At 39.0% G+C, this 18,459-nt stretch overlaps 1 protein-coding gene across 5 annotated transcripts in view; it reads right to left on the reverse strand.

Moving 5' to 3' along the window:
- The window catches only part of DCAF6 (DDB1 and CUL4 associated factor 6), a 95,798-nt gene that overhangs the window by 19,341 nt on the left and 57,998 nt on the right, over nucleotides 1–18,459 (reverse strand). For 4 of the 5 annotated variants that reach the window (XM_068144649.1, XM_068144651.1, XM_068144650.1 and 1 more), the window contains 5 exons: nucleotides 15,700–15,759; nucleotides 8,417–8,522; nucleotides 5,949–6,061; nucleotides 4,450–4,533; nucleotides 3,949–4,276 (listed from right to left, as the gene is read on the reverse strand). In XM_068144649.1, coding sequence (XP_068000750.1) covers nucleotides 3,949–4,276; nucleotides 4,450–4,533; nucleotides 5,949–6,061; nucleotides 8,417–8,522; nucleotides 15,700–15,759 — 691 coding nt within the window. The remainder of the gene's footprint in view (nucleotides 1–3,948; nucleotides 4,277–4,449; nucleotides 4,534–5,948; nucleotides 6,062–8,416; nucleotides 8,523–15,699; nucleotides 15,760–18,459) is intronic. The other variant, XM_068144652.1, reaches the window with a different exon arrangement.

Raw genomic sequence — 18,459 nt, forward strand, 5'->3', positions numbered from 1 at the left:
ACATTATCTATCCCTATTCCACCTACATTTTCTAGACTTCTTAAGTTTTAAAGAAGATGTGTCATGTGCCTACTTAGAGACTTAAAAACCTGCACATCTCCTCATATTTATAAGACAAAAGACCTTTTTCTGTGGACTCCCTAAAATTCCCATGAAGTTATTTTGTTTGTTGATTATCTAGCTAAGCTCCTCTGTTGCACAAAACAGGTTTCTTTTTCTTTTTAGAAAGTTCCTGTGCAGTTCTTCATAGGCAATGACAAGAAGTTAAATAACTCTATTCTTTCAGTCACCGATCTTCACTTTTCCCATAGCGATGCTCAATAGCTACAGAAATGCTACAGAAAGAGTCAGATGTCATATCCTCAAATTCTTTCAAAGCAATGTCCTTCTGTGCCAAAACTATTCCTAGCTGATTCCTAATCAACATTCATCTGACCTAGCCTATCTCTCAACCAAAGGATCATAGTATTTCTACATATTTTGCTGCTGCTGCTGTAAGTCCTTCTCAAAATACTAAAGTGGGTCCAAGCTTTGTGCATCCAGATCTGTTGCATAGTCTTTCGCAACAGTTCAGTTTCAGGTTAGTTAGTGAGAGCTATCCTCATGAGCTATAAGGAGATTATGTTCCTTGTGTCTGTTCTTAGATTATGTGTGAGAGAGAAAGACCCAATCCTTAGTATGAAAACATTAGAAGTTGGGTTTGTAGTCAAAACTCAAATAATGGAAGGTGTGTAAACATTAGATTTGCAAAACAGACAACATTTTCTTTCTGAATTTGAATTCTACATTTAATCTTACTAAAGTGAAACCAGTGGAGTTGATGCAGCAGTAAGTTCTCCACTTCAGAGTAGAATCAGAAGTCTGCCCTTTGTCAGTGGAAGAAGTTGTACTTTACAGTGGGAAAATGACTTTGAGGCAGCTGTATTTATTGTTGTTTCCCCAACTGTGGAATTTGTTCTCATATTAGATGTATAAAGAACAGCACCTGAAGGAACCTAAAATTGATTGCAAATAAAACTAGTAATGATATAGACTGGAAGAGATTTATTCATCTTTTTAGCATTAAGCACTCTGTTTCAAAAGGCTGCAGCCTACTTTTTTGGTTTTGTCCTAGAGAAAAACTATAACTACACATCTTGTCACTGCATAAAATACATTCACCAAAGGTAGACCATTATTACCTTCTCCAGAAGACAAAAAACCCCCAACCAAACAACAACCAACCAAAGAAAACAAGCCTCGAAGCAGAAGAAAAATCTACTTGATTGCATCTACATTAATGCCATTAATTATCTGAAAGGATAGCACATATGAAACAAAATTATTAGATAGACTTGTGGCAATGAGATTTAGTAAAGGAATTGTTAGGTAACACAATTTACTAAATGAGAAGAGAGAAAATGTAAGGCTCTAACACACTGGTGGAGTTAAGCACCAGTCTTGCCAGAAGTTTTGTTTAACAGGTTGCTAATAGCCTTTAAGCAAAGAGAGCCATAAGCAAGAGAGGAGACTGATACAACTATAGCACACATTTGTCTCAGAGAATCTTCTCTAGACTAAGAGTAATACTCATACCATTAACCTTAGCAAAATCCCAACATTGCACTGTGCACAATTCTGGTCTACTATGTTCAGGAAAGAAGTGGAACATGAAGAAGCACAGACAGGAAGCAGCGTGACGTCAGGACACCCACAGATTTTTACTGTTAAGAGTGAGAAAAACTTGGCACTCTTAGCTGAAAAGGGACAGCATGAACATGATTTAAATGAGAAGTGGGCAGGAAAAATGTATTTCCATCAAAACAGCGAGTTGGCACAAACCAAAATTACTAATTTTCATCGATTTGCACCCACTGTAGCAGCAAAGTTTTGAGGTAGCTTCCCGCTAGTTAAGGGGTGTGAGGGCCAGGGGGATTTGCTATAAATCTGATCAGTTTATGAAAAAAGTATGCTACAGCAACTGTAACAGAAGAGAGGACTTACAGCTCCTTCCATTGTATTTCATGTAAGATGTAAATATTAAGAAGGCTTATAGCTAGCCTTTTGAGACCACCAGTGCTTGCTTTCCCTCTGGAAATTCAAACTCCTTTGTGTACACATAGGATGTTTTACTCCTCTTCAGTGTCTCAGAGGGCATTTAAAAATTCCCAAACCCAGAAGAATAGTAGGGAGCAGACTGTGAACATGTATCTGACTGCTCAGAAGCTGAATTGGAAAACTCCACTGCTTACACACAAAAACAAAGCAAAATGAATCGACTGGCCATTAAACCTGAGTAATGAAAGTCTGGAGACAATCCTAAGCCAAACCAGAATTGACTACACAGCAACTTTTGTCAGATTGTATTGGGGGAAAGAATAAGGGAGCAAGGGGCTGCATAAAGAATTTAAATTATACCATTTATTTAGTTTAATGATTTTTTCCTATATGGTAAACTGCTACAGGAAGAAATCTTGTTGCACACAAAGAAGGAGAAAAGCTTCTCAGATAAAGTGTAACTTCATCTAAGATGTCCTCACTAGTGGGAAATTGCAACAGCTGGGCAGTATCTAGAAGTGTCATTCTTATTACATTACTACAATAACTATTACTTTGTAGAGACAACATAAGGTGCATGAAGAGAAGCTAAGAACCCCGCTTGAAAACAGAAATGGGATTAAAATGTCAGAGCTTTTCATAGCTTGCTCTTCAATCACTGATTGCAATGAACATTGGCTTTGCAGTGGAAACTCTTTCCACCATTATACATTTACCTACAGTTACTTAGCATTGCATGGAAATTCAGTGGATTAAGATGGAATCTGTGTATGTTGGCTTTTTAAATAAAAGCTGTCATTTAGGGAGCAGAGTTATTTTTGCCACCAATGGCTGCTCTTTGTGTTACTTTTGACAATGTGGTGGCTTATGACTTTTTATTTTTTTAACTGCAAATTATTCAGAGCTTTTTCCATACACAGTTATTAAATTCTTTCTGATTTCCTCATGAAGACATACTGTAAGGCTTCCTGTAAAGAACTTCCATTGCCAGTCTAGGAAATTAATAGCCAGGCAACACTGTCTTTGAACGGGTTAGGAATAAAGTTAAGGCACCAGTCACTGGATTACATAACATATAAAACAGGTAAGAAAGCTCTTTTCTTAAGTCTAATGGTAGAATTAACAGATGCTAAGAGGTGTCTGTTTAAATAATTACCACAGCTTTTAAAAAGTCCAAGGATTTAAATGAGCAAATTAAATTAGCAGTACCAAACTGGAGGCTAAGTTTACTGAATGATCAAACAGGAGTGTACAGCTGTTCATATTCTACAAGAAAAAAACAAGAAAGAACCAAACACAAATCTTACTAAATGTGTCTTTGATTAATGACAACGATGAGTAATCTACCTTCTTCATCTACTGTCACTTTCATCTACTGATACTCAATAACCAACAAACTGAAAAGAATTACAGGCTTCCTCCTTCCAAGAAAAAGAGTGAAAAACTGAGCACCAGTCTTAGCATACGTCCTACAAACTCAGCACTGCTAAACGACAGTCGAAAGCTCCACCTAAAGTACAGCTGAAAGAAAATGTGGGTTCCAGTACCCTTCACACTAATTTATGAACTTTCCACACTTATGTCTATGGGGAGAATAATAAAAAATGAACTGCAGCTATTCAGCACTGGGGTATTCAGCAGGCAAGAAATAAGCACAAGCAGGTATTAGATCTGCAGGAGCTTGCTTGGCTAGGAAGGAAAATATGGCTATACATATATAGCTGTATGAAAATAGCTACCTTACATATAGACAAATTACTCAGACATGAAGCTTTTGGCTAGCTGTCAAAGAACAAATTATTTTAATTGTGGATATGAGGCACAGGTTTCTAGATTTTTCCTTTAAAGCAAATAAATAAATAAATAACAGGCACTTTGCCAAGCAGTAGCAGAGAAAAGTATTTCCCTAACCTGTGTCCTGGTCCTCCTCGATACCTTGCCCCCGGGATCAGAACAGGATCATCGTCACTATCATCAGTTTCTTGGAGAGCTGAGGTCCTGGTGGAGGACTCTTCTGGAGTTGCAAGCCCTGAGGATTCTGGGTATGGCTGAAGCTGAGGTTCATCCTTTGCACCAACAGAGTTGACAGTGGATTCAGTACTTTGATCTGAAACTTCTTGATTTCCGCTTTTCTCACAGGATGCTTCTTCCTCTTCATTCCCAGGAACAGTGTCAACATCAGGACCATTTTCTTCTGGCTGGATACCAGAATGCTCAGGACCAGGTTTATCTGATGCAGCTAACAGAAAATGTTGGGAAAACAAGGCACACAGCATTAGTGATTATAGCCTATTTTGGAAGACATTCCAAATGGTCACAGAAGTTAAATTATGCATACAGAGTTTCTACTGGAAATTCAGGTTTTCGTTCTGTGCTTTATATAATGGTATTTGAGAGAATACAGATACATACTTGCTTCTGTCCTCTCTGCAGCTTGATTTGTAGCTTTCAGTTCTTCAGCATTTGCATCTTCCCTGTGATATTCATCAGGAACTCCTGAATTGAGCAATTTAATATTAAATCCCATTATTTCATTTTGATACACAGACAGAGACATATAGAAAAATGTAAGAAAATCTGATACTGGCACTCCTAGACAGAACAGAACAGAATTAACCAGGTTGGAAAAGACCTCAGACATCATGTCCAACCTATCACCCAACAGCCTCTGATCAACTAAACCATGGCACCAAGCACCCCATCCAGTCTCTTCCTAAACACCTCCAGGGATGGTGACTCCACCACCTCCCTGGGCAGCACATTCCAATGGCCAATCTCTCTTTCTGGGAAGAATTTCTTCCTAACATCTCCAGCCTAAACCTCCCCTGGTGCAGCTTGAGACTGTGTCCTCTTGTTCTGCTGCTGGTTGCCTGGGAGAAGAGACCAACCCCCACCTAGCTACAACCTCCCTTCAGGGAGTTGTACAGAACAATGAGGTCTCCTCTGAACCTCCTCTTCTCCAGGCTAAGCAACCCCAGCTCCCTCAGCCTCTCCTCACAGGGCTGTGCTCCAAACCCCTCCCCAGCTTTGTTGCCCTTCTCTGGATACCTTCCAGCAGCTCAACATCCTTCCTAAACTGAAGAGCCCAGAACTGGACACAGGACTCAAGGTGTGGCCTAACCAGTGCTGAGTACAGGGCACAATGACTTCCCTGCTCCTGCTGCCCACACTGTTCCTAATGCAGGCCAGGATGCCATTGGCCTTCTTGGCCACCTGGGCACACTGCTGGCTCACGTTCAGCCTACTGTCAACCAGCACCCCCAGGTCCCTTTCTGCCTGGCTGCTCTCCAGCCACTCTGTCCCCAACCTGTAGCACTGCATGAGGTTGTTGTGGCCAATGTGTAGAACCTGCACTTAGATGTGTTCAGTCTCATACCCTTGGACTCTGCCCATCTGTACAGCCTGGCAAGGTCCCTCTGCAGAGCTCTCCTACCCTCTAACAGATCAACTCCTGCCCCCAGCTTGGTGTCATCTGCAAATTTACTGATGATGGACTCACTCCCCTCATCCAAATCATCAATAAAGATATTGAACAGGATGGGACCCAGCACTGACCCCTGGGGCACACCATTAGTGCCTGGCTGCCAGCTGGATGTGGCACCATTCACCACCACTCTCTGGGCTTGGCCCTCCAGCCAGTTCCTAACCCAGCTCCGAGTGCTGCTGTCCAAGCCAGAGGCTGACAGCATTGCCAGGAGTTTGCTGTGGGGGACAGTGTCAAAGGCCTTGCTGAAGACCAGGCAGACTACATCCACAGCCTGCCCCACATCCACCAGGCAGTCACCTGGGCATAGAAGATGTTCTATTATGGCTGTATTCTGCCTTCAAATGCTTCTGTATGAAGCTCCCATTGTGTTCAACAGTAGACACAGACATTGCCTCAACATGACAGAAATTATGGTGTTCCTTACTTGTTTCTTCGTCTTCAAGCCCTGACTCTTCCGAGCCTTTTTTAACAGAGTCTTCTTGACCTTCACTTTTGCAATGACTTCCACTCCCTCTAGAGCTTGAATTTGTGCTGCTCCTGGCAATATAACATGTAAAAAAAAAATTGAAATGAATAATGGAAATAGGTAAGATCACTGCAATAGCACAGCCTGACCATCATCAGCTTCCTCACTGCAATCTCACAATTCAGTAACTTCAGTAGCCACAACTAACAACCTTTACAGCAATTCCAATGTTTTATGTGCATCACCACTCATCCCATACTATTCCCCTGCATCACAGAATCCTTTTGGATTTTTTTTTTAACTTTTAAAGAATTTCTTAATTGCTTTTCAAAAAATTGTGGTTTCTTTCACTAATTATATGGTTTTTACATGCATAAGTGATAGGAGATCTTCTTAAAAGTATTACAAGCTGTCAGCTGAGCACTAATACATAGCCTTATCCCATCTAATTAAAAAAAAAAGAAAAGAAAATAAAAGCATCTAGATTCTGTAACATCAGCTCTCCTTGCTGTGCCTTTTGAGGCATGGACTTCTGACCTCAGCTTTCAGTCCTCCAAGTTTTGTTATTTCTCAAGATGTACTACAAGCTGGTGTTTAAGATTTACTCCCTGTTGATGCTTAGTTAATTACTGCGGGACACAAATTTCAGTTTACAATAAGGAAAACTCAGCATTTATGTTCTGAAAATAATCAAAAGTAATGCTTTTAGAATGCTGAAGAACACCTCATTTTAGGAAATTCAAAGCTGTTCCTGAGCTCTCCCATTCTGTTCTGTCTTGGCAGATCAAATTCAGGCAAAGCAGTGGGCAAATGAGGAAACTAAGAATTTTAAGCATGGTTCTCAAGAATTTAGACTGTATTGTTGCCAGCACCTTCTTACTTGTGTAAGTATTCCTAATGCAGGCCAGGATGCCGTTGGCCTTCCTGGCCACCTGGGCACACTGCTGGCTCATGTTTATGCAGCTGTCATTTAATGTTTCTTGTTCATGTGGTGCTCACCCTCTAGCCCAAGACATTTGCTAAAATACTTGCTACTAGACACAGTATCTACATGAAGTTAAGTTTTAGTAATTTTCACTTAATTCTTTACTTCCCCAAGTAGAGATTTTCCTAATAACTTACCTGCCTGTCCCTCACCCCCATTCCCTTCACACTCCACTTTTACCTTTTTATTCATTCAAATTTTTCAATCCCCAGAACCCCTTCCATCATTAACTGTTTGAAGTGTAAAATGCATTTTTCAACTTTTGTTTTAAAATAACCATGGAAACAGAGCGTTAATGTTCTTCAATGACCCAGTGGAAGGAGTATTTTTATTATTACATTTATAAACCCGTTAGAACAAATGGACTAAACATTTGCTAATGCTGTGGTCCTCTTGTGAAATCTGCCTACCCTGATGTGCTAAACAAAGATGAATGAAACAACACTGAATGCAGACTTAGTTAAAAGCAATACAGCAAAATTAATTAATTCAAAGCTTGCTGGATTTGGACTCTTAAATTGAAATACAGCCTGATATAGATTGGCTGAACACAACCATCACAGTATTTGAGATTCACATGAGTAAAACCTTAATTTTCACAGATCACTCTTTAAAGTGTCTAAACTGCAGTGGGCAAGGTGTGTGGTTTATGTCTAAAGCTACAGCACTTAAGAGGTATTAAATGTGGGGTTTGTTTCTTTTTCTTCTCCCAGTAACAAATCTAAAAAGCATTTCTAATTACTGCCTTTTACAATAATTTTGAAAACATAAGCAAAGGAATAGATATAAGAAAGGATAAAACAAGGATTGTGGTTACTTTAAGAGATGCTAAGATGCCTTAGTGATAGACATCAATACCAATTCAAGTCAGGGCAGTTATAGGCAGTATATATATTTATTATGTGAAAAGGATGCCATCACTATGATATCTAAGCAGTCTACAAAGTTGATATCTTAACCATATGCTTTTATCAATATTCTTCAAACAGAAATACTGATTTTTGTGTTTTACAACCTGGGAACTGTGCCACAGAAAGACAAATTTTCAGAGTAACATATGAGGAGTCTGGTAGAGCAGAGAATTAAATCTTAAGTGCTAGACCTTGGACTACCTTCCCATCACTCTATTGCACTACTTTAGTAAGATAGTAAACACTAACATTATGCTAGGGTTTGATGAAGACAGAATGTTTCAACTTATGTTAGTATTAAAAAGATTCACATTAAATATCACAAAAACCATCCTGCATAAACTTCATAGTAAAGTATGCCCACCTTATGTTCTGAATACATTAAGGACTAGAGCCATTTCAAACTGTCTGTATACACCCACAAATATGCATATACCATATGGAAATGTAATTTATCTCTGTTTGTGCCAGATGATTGCAAGTTGTATATGCTGATCAATAACTCATGAAAAATAAAATGAACTTCTTACCACTCATCAGTGAAGTCCAGTTTTATTGTGCTTGTAGTTGTTCCTTCTGTACTGTAGTGCAAACTTAAAACTGGCTCTCCTGTTCCTGTTCGTGGCTTATCACTCTCTGTAAATAGGGGGTTGATAAAGTTTGGATGGGTATCAGTAATATACATAGAGCTGTTATGTTAGAAAGCTTAATTATCCTAACAAAGGCCAAATGTGGTAGTAACATGTACAATGTCTACGTAAGAACCTTTACAGCCCAAGCAAAAGTTTAATAGTTTGAGAGTAAACACACCAAATTTGCAATGCTTTAGAAGGGGCCCAAGAGCAAATAAAGAAGATGCTGTCCTTCAACATGCAGGTAAATAAAACTGCAGATAGCTATGTGTACACACAATATTATCCTTTATAAGCAGACCCCTTTTTTTTATCAGGTGTATTAGTAGCAAGAATACAGCATGTTTTTCAAAGTGATGTTCAGTCTATATTTTGCCTCCTTGTAACAGACATGAAGATAGTGAGACCTAGCCATAATCAGCTGTCTAGAAGCATCACCATCCTTTCTATTTTCTACTTAGAACCCAGTATACTACCAACATCCTTAGACCTGCTGTAAATTGTCAACTAGTTGTCATAAGAACACTGTAAATTCATTCTGAGAACTTTGGGTTTAAAAAATCTTTCATATTATAACAACTGTAAGTACTTGCACAGCAAACTATTCATTATGTTTGAAAGCAACAAAGTCAATCAACTTGAAAACCACTGCAAGTCTACCAAATATCTGCTGCATGCATAGTTGTAAGAATGTTCAGTAGAGCTCCTTTACAACTGAACTGCTTAATGACATCCATTTACCCACCACCCTTGAGTAAAATTCACGGTCACAGTCTTTCTATATGCATGGCACAGCTGCCATTAATACTGAAGGTGGCTTTGGGCAATACTAAAACACTATGTAAAGTACCATCAGATTCAGCCTCACTATAGAGGTGCCATTCACTCAGGACTTGCATAGGACAGTTGACTTAGCATTAGACACCAAGTAGTCTATGTATGCTAAATTTGCTGTTCATGAATGCTAAGCTTTTTATCTGGTGACTGTTTGGACAATATCATGCCGTATTTTCTTTGGTTTATAAAAGACAGAAATTTGACTCTTAAGTATACTTGCACTATTGGCAGCCAGCTGACACATAATAAAGTTAAAACTTAGATCATACTAGGGTAAACCTCAATTAAAATCTAACATTTGATTCAAGCACAAACCCACAAATTCCCCCACTAAAAAGGCTATTATTAAACCAGCAATGGCTACAATCCTGCCACAGGATATAGCTTTTTAAATATGCAATTGAATTATAGGAACTATGAAATAGCACACAAACATTTAACCTAATTATGCTCCTCTTTTGTAACTGCTGACAGGGAGGAATCCACTCACAAGATCAAGGCAGTGATCAGCTGCTCCAAAGAACTTAAAATTCTGAGGAGAAATTTAATGAAGCAAACAAGCCAAACCAAAAAGCAACAACAACCCCCTCCCTCCAAACACAGACATTCTGGAAGAAAAACTGAAATGTTTACATATGAAAGGGAATTGACCAGTTACAACTATGATCCTAACCATACATAAGGCATGGGCCTCCTTCTGTGCAGAGAGAAGCTCATAGTCTCTCTAAAATAAAGGTTCCAGTTACACTTCTGTTACGCTGGAGTAAGAATGAAACTGATCAAAAGTTTCCAGTTCCTGAAATAAACTTAGTAAGAAAAGAAATAAATGTAAGAAAATATCTTATAGTGGAGCACATAGGCATTTGGAACAAAAATGACATGTTCTTTCTTAACTAAAATGGTGCTTTCTCTATGGGTTTGGGTTTTTTGGCAACCTGTCAGCAAGCATCTCTTAGTACAAAAGCCTGTCCAAATTCTGAGTAGCTCTTCTTAAGCAAGTACAAATACTGATTGTTCCAATATACTACACAAGTTAACAGGAACTGGACGCTGTAAGCAAAAATACATTGCTGGAGAATTTTTTACCTCCCTTGTAACAAGTACAGACAGGACATAGCTTTGCACTGGAAACCCAGATAGATAAAGACAGGCAACTTACTGCCTTGAATAGTCCAAGACAGCCACCAAATGGTGATTAAACTGTAACTTAATACTGCTATACAATATTTGCTTCTGCACAACACAAGTTACTGTTACTGACCAAAGTAACCAAACATTGCTACCCTACAAGAATCTAGATGACTATAAAGCTTCTGTTATAAAGCTCAGACCATATTGCTGTAACAGTGCTTTCTTGCCTTAAAATCTTGACATCAGAACTTTAAGCAAGATGCACAAAGCTTATACTCTGACTACACTCACAGTGGAAGTACTGCTCATATTTATTCCCGCTCAAAAAGTTGCAAGAACTGCTGTAGATTCATCTAAAGAGGGCACTAACTGTGAAATTATTTTTGTGGACAGATAGCTGTTAAACCATACTGTGTAATAGCTTTTTCTTAAACTTAGTAACATGAGCTACAGTTTGGAGTGGGTCAGTTTCTTCTTTAAACTAGCATGAAATTTGCACTGTAAGAACAGGAAAATTTTTAGAACTCAGATGAAACAAGAATCTAGTAACAAACCAGTGAGAATTAGATATGTAGTTCGCTATTTTATATTAAACTTAGACTGTAATGGAAGCTGAATGGGAGCCTCTGAAGAAAACTAACAAGTTTTACCTAGTACATAACTGAACATTCTTTTAGAGAAGCCATGCAAAACCCTGAAGTCATGAGCTCTTTGTTTTCAAGAACTCTGTGATTGTCAAAGGCTGACTAGATGAGAACGAAGGACTGTTCCCTTTCACTATTAGGTTGACCCCAGGTCTGACCTACTTAACACTGATTAGAAAAAGGAAAGAAAAATGAGGAAAACTTGTACAGCTCCTTTGATTTAGAGAAGAACTACTGCCAAAACTATTAATCCGATTGCAAGATCTAGTAGGCCAATAACTGATCCAAGAGAAAGTTGTAGCTTTGTCAACACCTTCCTAAACTCTGTTTTCAGTTCCTCAAAAATGCCTTGAAATTTTACTTGGATTTTACAGCCAAACACATTATACTTTAAGGACACTATCAACAACTTACACTCTTATTTCATAATCAACCCTGTCCAAGAACAGATACTCCCATCAAATGGTCCATTCTCATTCAGTATCACTAAGGTTGGAAGAGACCTCAAAGATCATCGAGTCCAACCTGTCACCACAGACCTCATGACTAGAGTAGGGAGGACACTACTGCCCACTGTAGGCTTGAACTCACAATCTTCCCATTAAGGGTCTTATGCATTACCAGCTGAGCCACATGCACCTACAGGAGGAAGGTCCTTTTATACTACTACCCTTAAAGCAGAAGACAGAATTTCATTCCTATGCTTAAAAAAACCCACAACCAAAACAAAACCCAAAAAAACCACCAACAAACCACGTAATGCCAAAAACCAACAGACCCAAACCCTGCAACTGAAAACAGTATCCTTCATACAGACTCTTTTCCCCTTAGGAAAAAAAACCTGCAAGTATAAATTCACAAAGCTTGGGGCTCTTAACTATGAAGTGGTAAGTGCATAGAAAGGTTTACCAAGTTAAACTAACATTGTAGGGAACTTCAAGCTAGCTTCCCACATCTCAAATGCTGACCTATTCACTAGTCTGTTGGCAACCCCACAAGAACAGGACAGACAAATTTGCATGAAAAACTGCAACAATAATTTCTCTCCAGTACTAATCACGATATCATAAGCAAATCAGCTTTGAACTTTTTGAAGGCAGGGTTATATTCTGAGTGAAAATCAAAGAGAGTTACTTTTGAAGGGAGAAAAAGTGATCCAAAGAGAAGACTGTGGTACATTTCAGAACACAGGAATTCCATCAATACACTTAACACATGAAAACTGAAGCAGCTGAACTCAAGAGGGATGGGTGGAGACTCATTAATCTAGTGAGGAATACTGACTGAGCAATGTTACATGGATACCAGTCAGTGTAAAGCACAAGGACATCTAAGGGAAGACCAGAAATCAATCAATTTTTCCAGCCAATGGCAGACAATTTCTTTGCCGATGTGATTCTTACACTAATTGAGTACTGCACTTTTACATAGGAGGTGGCACAGACCACACTGGGCCTTACAATGAAGCACAGGTCTGCAATTATGGAGCTCACCTACAGAGCTCACAATAGTTCTGGAAAACTCTCTGTCCACACTAACACTCAACCAGTTTGTCTGACTGGGAGGCAGAGTTACTTAGCTGGGACCAGTACAGTTTAATGTACTCACAGTACCGTTTACAAGGAGCTAACTCTGCAATAGCTGACATACCAGCTTGTTCTGGGCCTGCTCAGCTACCTGTCATATGGCACTGAACAGTCCAGTATGGATGTCACCATAAGAGATTATTAACAAACTTGCAAATATTTAGTAATACCAGTTATTGGTATGGCTTCTCTATGTGTAGGAAGCAACATTATGATGGCATGTGATGCATACACACATTGTCTTTATTGATAATCTGGATGAGGGGGTTGAGTCAACTGTCCCTGGAGGTGTTCAAAAAGGGATTGGATGTGGTACTTGAAGCCATGGTTTAGTTAGTCATGAGGTGTTGGGTGAGAGGTTGGACTTGATGATCTCTGAGGTCTTTTCCAACCCTACTGGTTCTATGATTTACACTTCTAAGACACCAAACTATCTCTTCAGCTTCAGGTTCCCTCTTTAATGACACCAATTCAGGCAGTACCTTACACTCAAAACATTGCCTTTACACTGCAGCAAGTCTAAACCCCACCACATTACAAACACAGCTAAAAATAAAAATTCAGTATAGATCACTGTAAATTCATTTTGTACATATGGGAATGACTGAAGAGCTTCTCTGCTGGACTGTCAGAATAATGGCATTAGAAATTTATGTCTTTGTAGTAAGTATCAAAATAGGTTTAAACCCAGAAACAGTCTTATAAAGGTCAACAGCTGATTCAGTACCAAATTAAGACAGGAATGGAGAGTGGAGAAGGCATTTGTATATAAAAAGCACTTACATTATTTCCTCCATTAGCTACTTGTAAGTTTTTGAGATTTCTGTTCAAATTAGTGCAGTTTAACTTGAAAAACAGAACTGCATCTCAGCAAAATTATTCTTTCTGCTTATCATCTGGACAACAGATTTCCTAAGAAATTACCTCCTTTTCCCCATTCCTACTTTTGCAAACGAGAAGTAACATTCTATGTCTCTTCAGGTGATTCTTATCATCACAACAGAAAAACACTGTCTTAATCAAACTGAAGTCTGGATAAACAAATGCATTTTGAGGTGGGTTTGCTTTTGGTAGGTTTTTGTTTGGTTGGTTTTGGTGGAGTTTTGTATTTAAAATCCCCTTTACATTAGTTCAAGTAATTTCTTAGTGCAGAAAAACAAAGATTAGAAATAACTCACAAGAGTCTATTATAACTATGGGTCTACTGCAAATATGCAATTAAAATACTAGTACACAAACTATTCTTTAAGGCTACTTGAAAAGAAATCTGATGCAGAGCTGGGAACTAATTTTTGGGTCCAAAAGTTCTAGTTTTATCTTTGTTGTCAGATGAATTCAAATCACATCACAATTGAAAAATGTATCATTTTTCCTAAATTTTTGGAGTTGTAAGAAATTCAGTAAGCATACAGACTTTCTATGTTCATTCTACTTTATTCTACTCTCATCAAATAATAATTTATTTTGTGTTTGTAACAGGCAGCATAACTCGGCCACTAATTATAAGCAAGTTTTACAGGTTAACCTGACTATTAATGTGATAAGGGAAGGGAAGGGAAGGGAAGGGAAGGGAAGGGAAGGGAAGGGAAGGGAAGGGAAGGGAAGGGAAGGGAAGGGAAGGGAAGGGAAGGGAAGGGAAGGGAAGGGAAGGGAAGGGAAGGGAAGGGAAGGGAAGGGAAGGGAAGGGAAGGGAAGGGAAGGGAAGGGAAGGGAAGGGAAGGGAAGGGAAGGGAAGGGAAGGGAAGGGAAGGGAAGGGAAGGGAAGGGAAGGGAAGGGAAGGGAAGGGAAGGGAAGGGAAGGGAAGGGAAGGGAAGGGAAGGGAAGGGAAGGGAAGGGAAGGGAAGGGAAGGGAAGGGAAGGGAAGGGAAGGGAAGGGAAGGGAAGGGAAGGGAAGGGAAGGGAAGGGAAGGGAAGGGAAGGGAAGGGAAGGGAAGGGAAGGGAAGGGAAGGGAAGGGAAGGGAAGGGGACGAGACCAGGTTGGAAAAGACCTTCGAGAGCATTGAGTCCAACCTAGACTACAGGATCATGAATTAGCAAGTTTACACATTGAGATTCAAAGTATAGTTTCACATCATCATTTTGTCAATATAAAACAAGCTTGTTTTTTTTCCCTAGTGTTCTAGCATGGTAAAATAAACCATAACCTCCAGAGATGCCAAATAGACTGCTTTTCAGAAAAGGGATTTCAAAATGGCATTCTAGTTTAGAAGATGAAACAGCCAGCAATTTTGTGGGATCTGAGTTATTAAATCCCTGCAAAGGCTTTGATATGGAAGTCTATTTTTAAATTACCATCTATCACTCATTCATTATTCACAAATGAATATTCACTACAGGTGACTCTGGTGCAGTTGAAATAGGGTCACCTATGGCCCACTTCACAACTTGAAAACAGATGAATCATGGGCATTGAGAAAGCTCACAAGTGTTCTTTTGACCACCACCCCAAGGGGCATCTACAGAGAAACACTAGTACTTGTTTAGCAGAAATGGTGTAGGGTCAAAGGGTTACAGAATTAAGATGCACCTAAGTGCAAGAGATGCTCTTGAGTTCCTCAAACTTCTTTTCTGAATAAGAAAAATTCATTTAGCGTTATATGATTAGGAGTTACTCAATCTTTATATTTGCACTTTGATCCAAGAGGAATCACTCAGAAAAACTGTAAAAAGAATTAAGTTTACTTTGCATTTAAAAACAAATATTTGAAATGCCTCTATAGTACACAAGGTATTTACTGTACCTACATCGAATGCATTAAGAATTGAGCATCAGATGGCTTTTGAAAACAACAATTAGCCTTACTCTGGTACTCATATTGAGGATTAAATAATTAATGAGTTTCCAGCAGATCTGCTTACAGAATTCTACTTTATGTAGATGAACAGCATTTTTAGACTGTTTATCATCATGAAAGGCAATTTTAAAAGGAAGCATTGCAATGAACTATGGCTGCGTATAGCGCATTTCCTGTCACACGCACCCTGTTGCTCATCAAGTGACATGGATCCAAGCTGTTTGTTAACCACTGAAGAAGGAGAATCTGAAACAAAAACGAGATTTCAACTTAAAACATAAGCAGCAGAGAACTGCACAGCAATGTCACGATTAAATATTAGTGGAAAACAAAAAACCGAAAAGCAGCAACTTAAGGAAGCTTTGGGTTTGTTTTATGAGCAGCCAGCCATATTGCATTTTTCAGGCATGACAGAAGCAAAGCCACTTGTTTCAAACCATTATGTACTCATGTAGGTAGTCATTGAACAGCCTGAAGCTTGCTGACATGTTGATATTAAAAATGTCTGTCCATTACTGAAGTTTTTACCATCTTCTAATTTCCAGCATGTCAAGAAAAACACTGAAGAATCATGACTCCTAAAGCCTTTGCTCCAAGTACCAAATCAAACCATGTGCCACATGTAAATTTCAGGGTATTTATACTTCAACACAATATACTCAGTGGCATACCAATGTCTTCAATATTTATACCTATGAGTATAAAATGTAGAAGATGAGACTGTTCACACATGTAACAGGGTATAGACTGTAAAATATTAAAGCACCAAAATACATCCCATTCATATGACAGTCCAGTAGTTCTGCATTCCAGGATGCATCTGTAGCATCTGAAGACTGAGAACATGTCTTTGTGAGTTTATCTCAGTACCACACCAGTCAGGCTTATGAAAATGCTCATCTAATCACAGAAAAACAAATAAACCAAATGAAACAAACCCCTCAGCAGTTAATGTGCCGCCCCCCACCCCTGCCCACACTGAACACTACCAGTTAATAACTACCAGCAGCACTGCACTCATTGAACAGAAAATTGACAGATGCAACATTCAGTATCTTCTGTATTTTCCTTGTCACTTCTGAAGACTTACTTTGTATTATTGTAAGATGAGCTGTCTATGTAAAGTAGTGCAGTATTTCAGAGACATTGGCTAGGCTATCTTGGTTCCATTTGTTAATCTTCTGTTATAAACAAATCCATGTAAGCTAAAATGATTTCATATCCTGTATTATAAACTGAGTCGCAGTCTGCCAACACCAAAGCATGCTGAAGGAATTTTAACATAAATTTAAATCCTGTACAAGGAAAGCAATGAAATTATATATTCCCTCCTACAGAGGCTAACTTCCATGTTTGGGTTAGAATTATGAGCATGACCCATTTTGTAATACAGCCACACAACCTGCCAAATTGACAAGCTGATTTAAAAACACATGCTCTGATACTTCATTCCTAGTCACTGGTACAGGAATGACAGTCTGTTCCATCATTACATTGATATCTAGCCCAGGGCAGGAGAGAAGGAGTGAAGACCAGAGGCCAGGAGAGTCTGAGGCAAACTCAGTGTGTTTTGGAAGACAGCTTGCTTTGGTAACTAGGCTTATGCATTTTATTTCCATAACTGGAGAACATAAAATTGGTCCTGTTTTGTCTTCACCTTTGCTCAGCCACGTTCATGCTTTGCACCAAACACACCTAGGCCTGACCACTGTATTTGTCAATCTAGATCTGGGACACAGCTCTTAATTATGGAACTTGGAACCTGAAATGTATTTCACTTTTCAAAACTGAAGTCTGTTTTTCACACAATTTTACAGATTCACAGATTGCATCAGGTTGGAAGGGACCCTCAAAGGTCATTTTGTCCACCTTCCCTGCAGTGAGCTGGGATGTCTCTAACTGTGTCAGGCTGCAAGAGAAGTATTTAGAGTGTATTTTTTTCAGTGGCTTAGTGTGGTGGTTTTAGGCTATGCTGTTAGAATTTAGTTACAGATTTTGAGCAGAAAAGTAGAAAAATAGAAATCAATCACTAATGGGTGTAAAAAGGAAAACAAAAGATTATTCTAAACAAATTCATTGGACAAATATCTAGAATAAGATGGGCTCTAGCATAACAATCCTCTTCTTTCCTGATCTCTGCTGGTTTTGCGTCACTCGGTAGAGGTTAACCTGCTTGTCAGATGGCCTTGGCTGAGGTGTTTAGTTAAGTCTAACACCTGCTTTCTCTCTGCTCCTTTTCTCTCTTGGGACAGGGGGTAAGGGGGAAGCAATGGAGCAGCTTCCCTGGTCTCTTTTTGACCAGGGGGCTTTTCACGTTGTTTGCTAATTGCAAATATCTGTATAACATTGTAACTCTTGTGTATTTTGTACACATTCATTGCATTCCATTGTAGAGTGCAGATTGTGCTTGTAAACACAGCTCCATTTGCTTCTAACTGAGTTGGTCTGGCAAAGTTAATGCTGGGGGGAAACTTCAACCCACCACACTTAGTAATCCACTTTTAAAAATGTAAATCAGAGCAAAGAGCTCATGGAAAGATTCACTAGTCATAACATGATCTAGCTGTATTGCAGCTGACTCAGCACAGGAATCTGCATGCCTCTTTCAAGGGCAGGCTGGCTTTGATCACTGTGAAGCCTGTGATTGGGATTAAAAGTGCTAAACGGAGGGGAGGTCTTGGACAGCAAACTGAGAAGGCTAATAACAAAAGATAGTGATTCTCTGTTGTGCTCTGTTCTTGCACAGTAATTCTTTCTATGAGCTTAAATATCCTTTATTAAAAAGGCATATCATGCTGCCAAGCATTTTACTTGGCTGGAAAAGCTAATCTCATCAGATGCTTAATTCAGACCAAGATGAACACAGGAAGTGTGACTAAACTAGCATATTTTAAGTATAAACATAAGAAATTACATTCACTACTCTTATCAGCACTTCTAAACTTT

The sequence above is a fragment of the Melanerpes formicivorus genome, unplaced genomic scaffold (genome assembly GCF_026170545.1).
Source record: "Melanerpes formicivorus ecotype bairdi unplaced genomic scaffold, bMelFor1.0.p_v2 SCAF_11, whole genome shotgun sequence".
Taxonomy (NCBI): domain Eukaryota; kingdom Metazoa; phylum Chordata; class Aves; order Piciformes; family Picidae; genus Melanerpes; species Melanerpes formicivorus.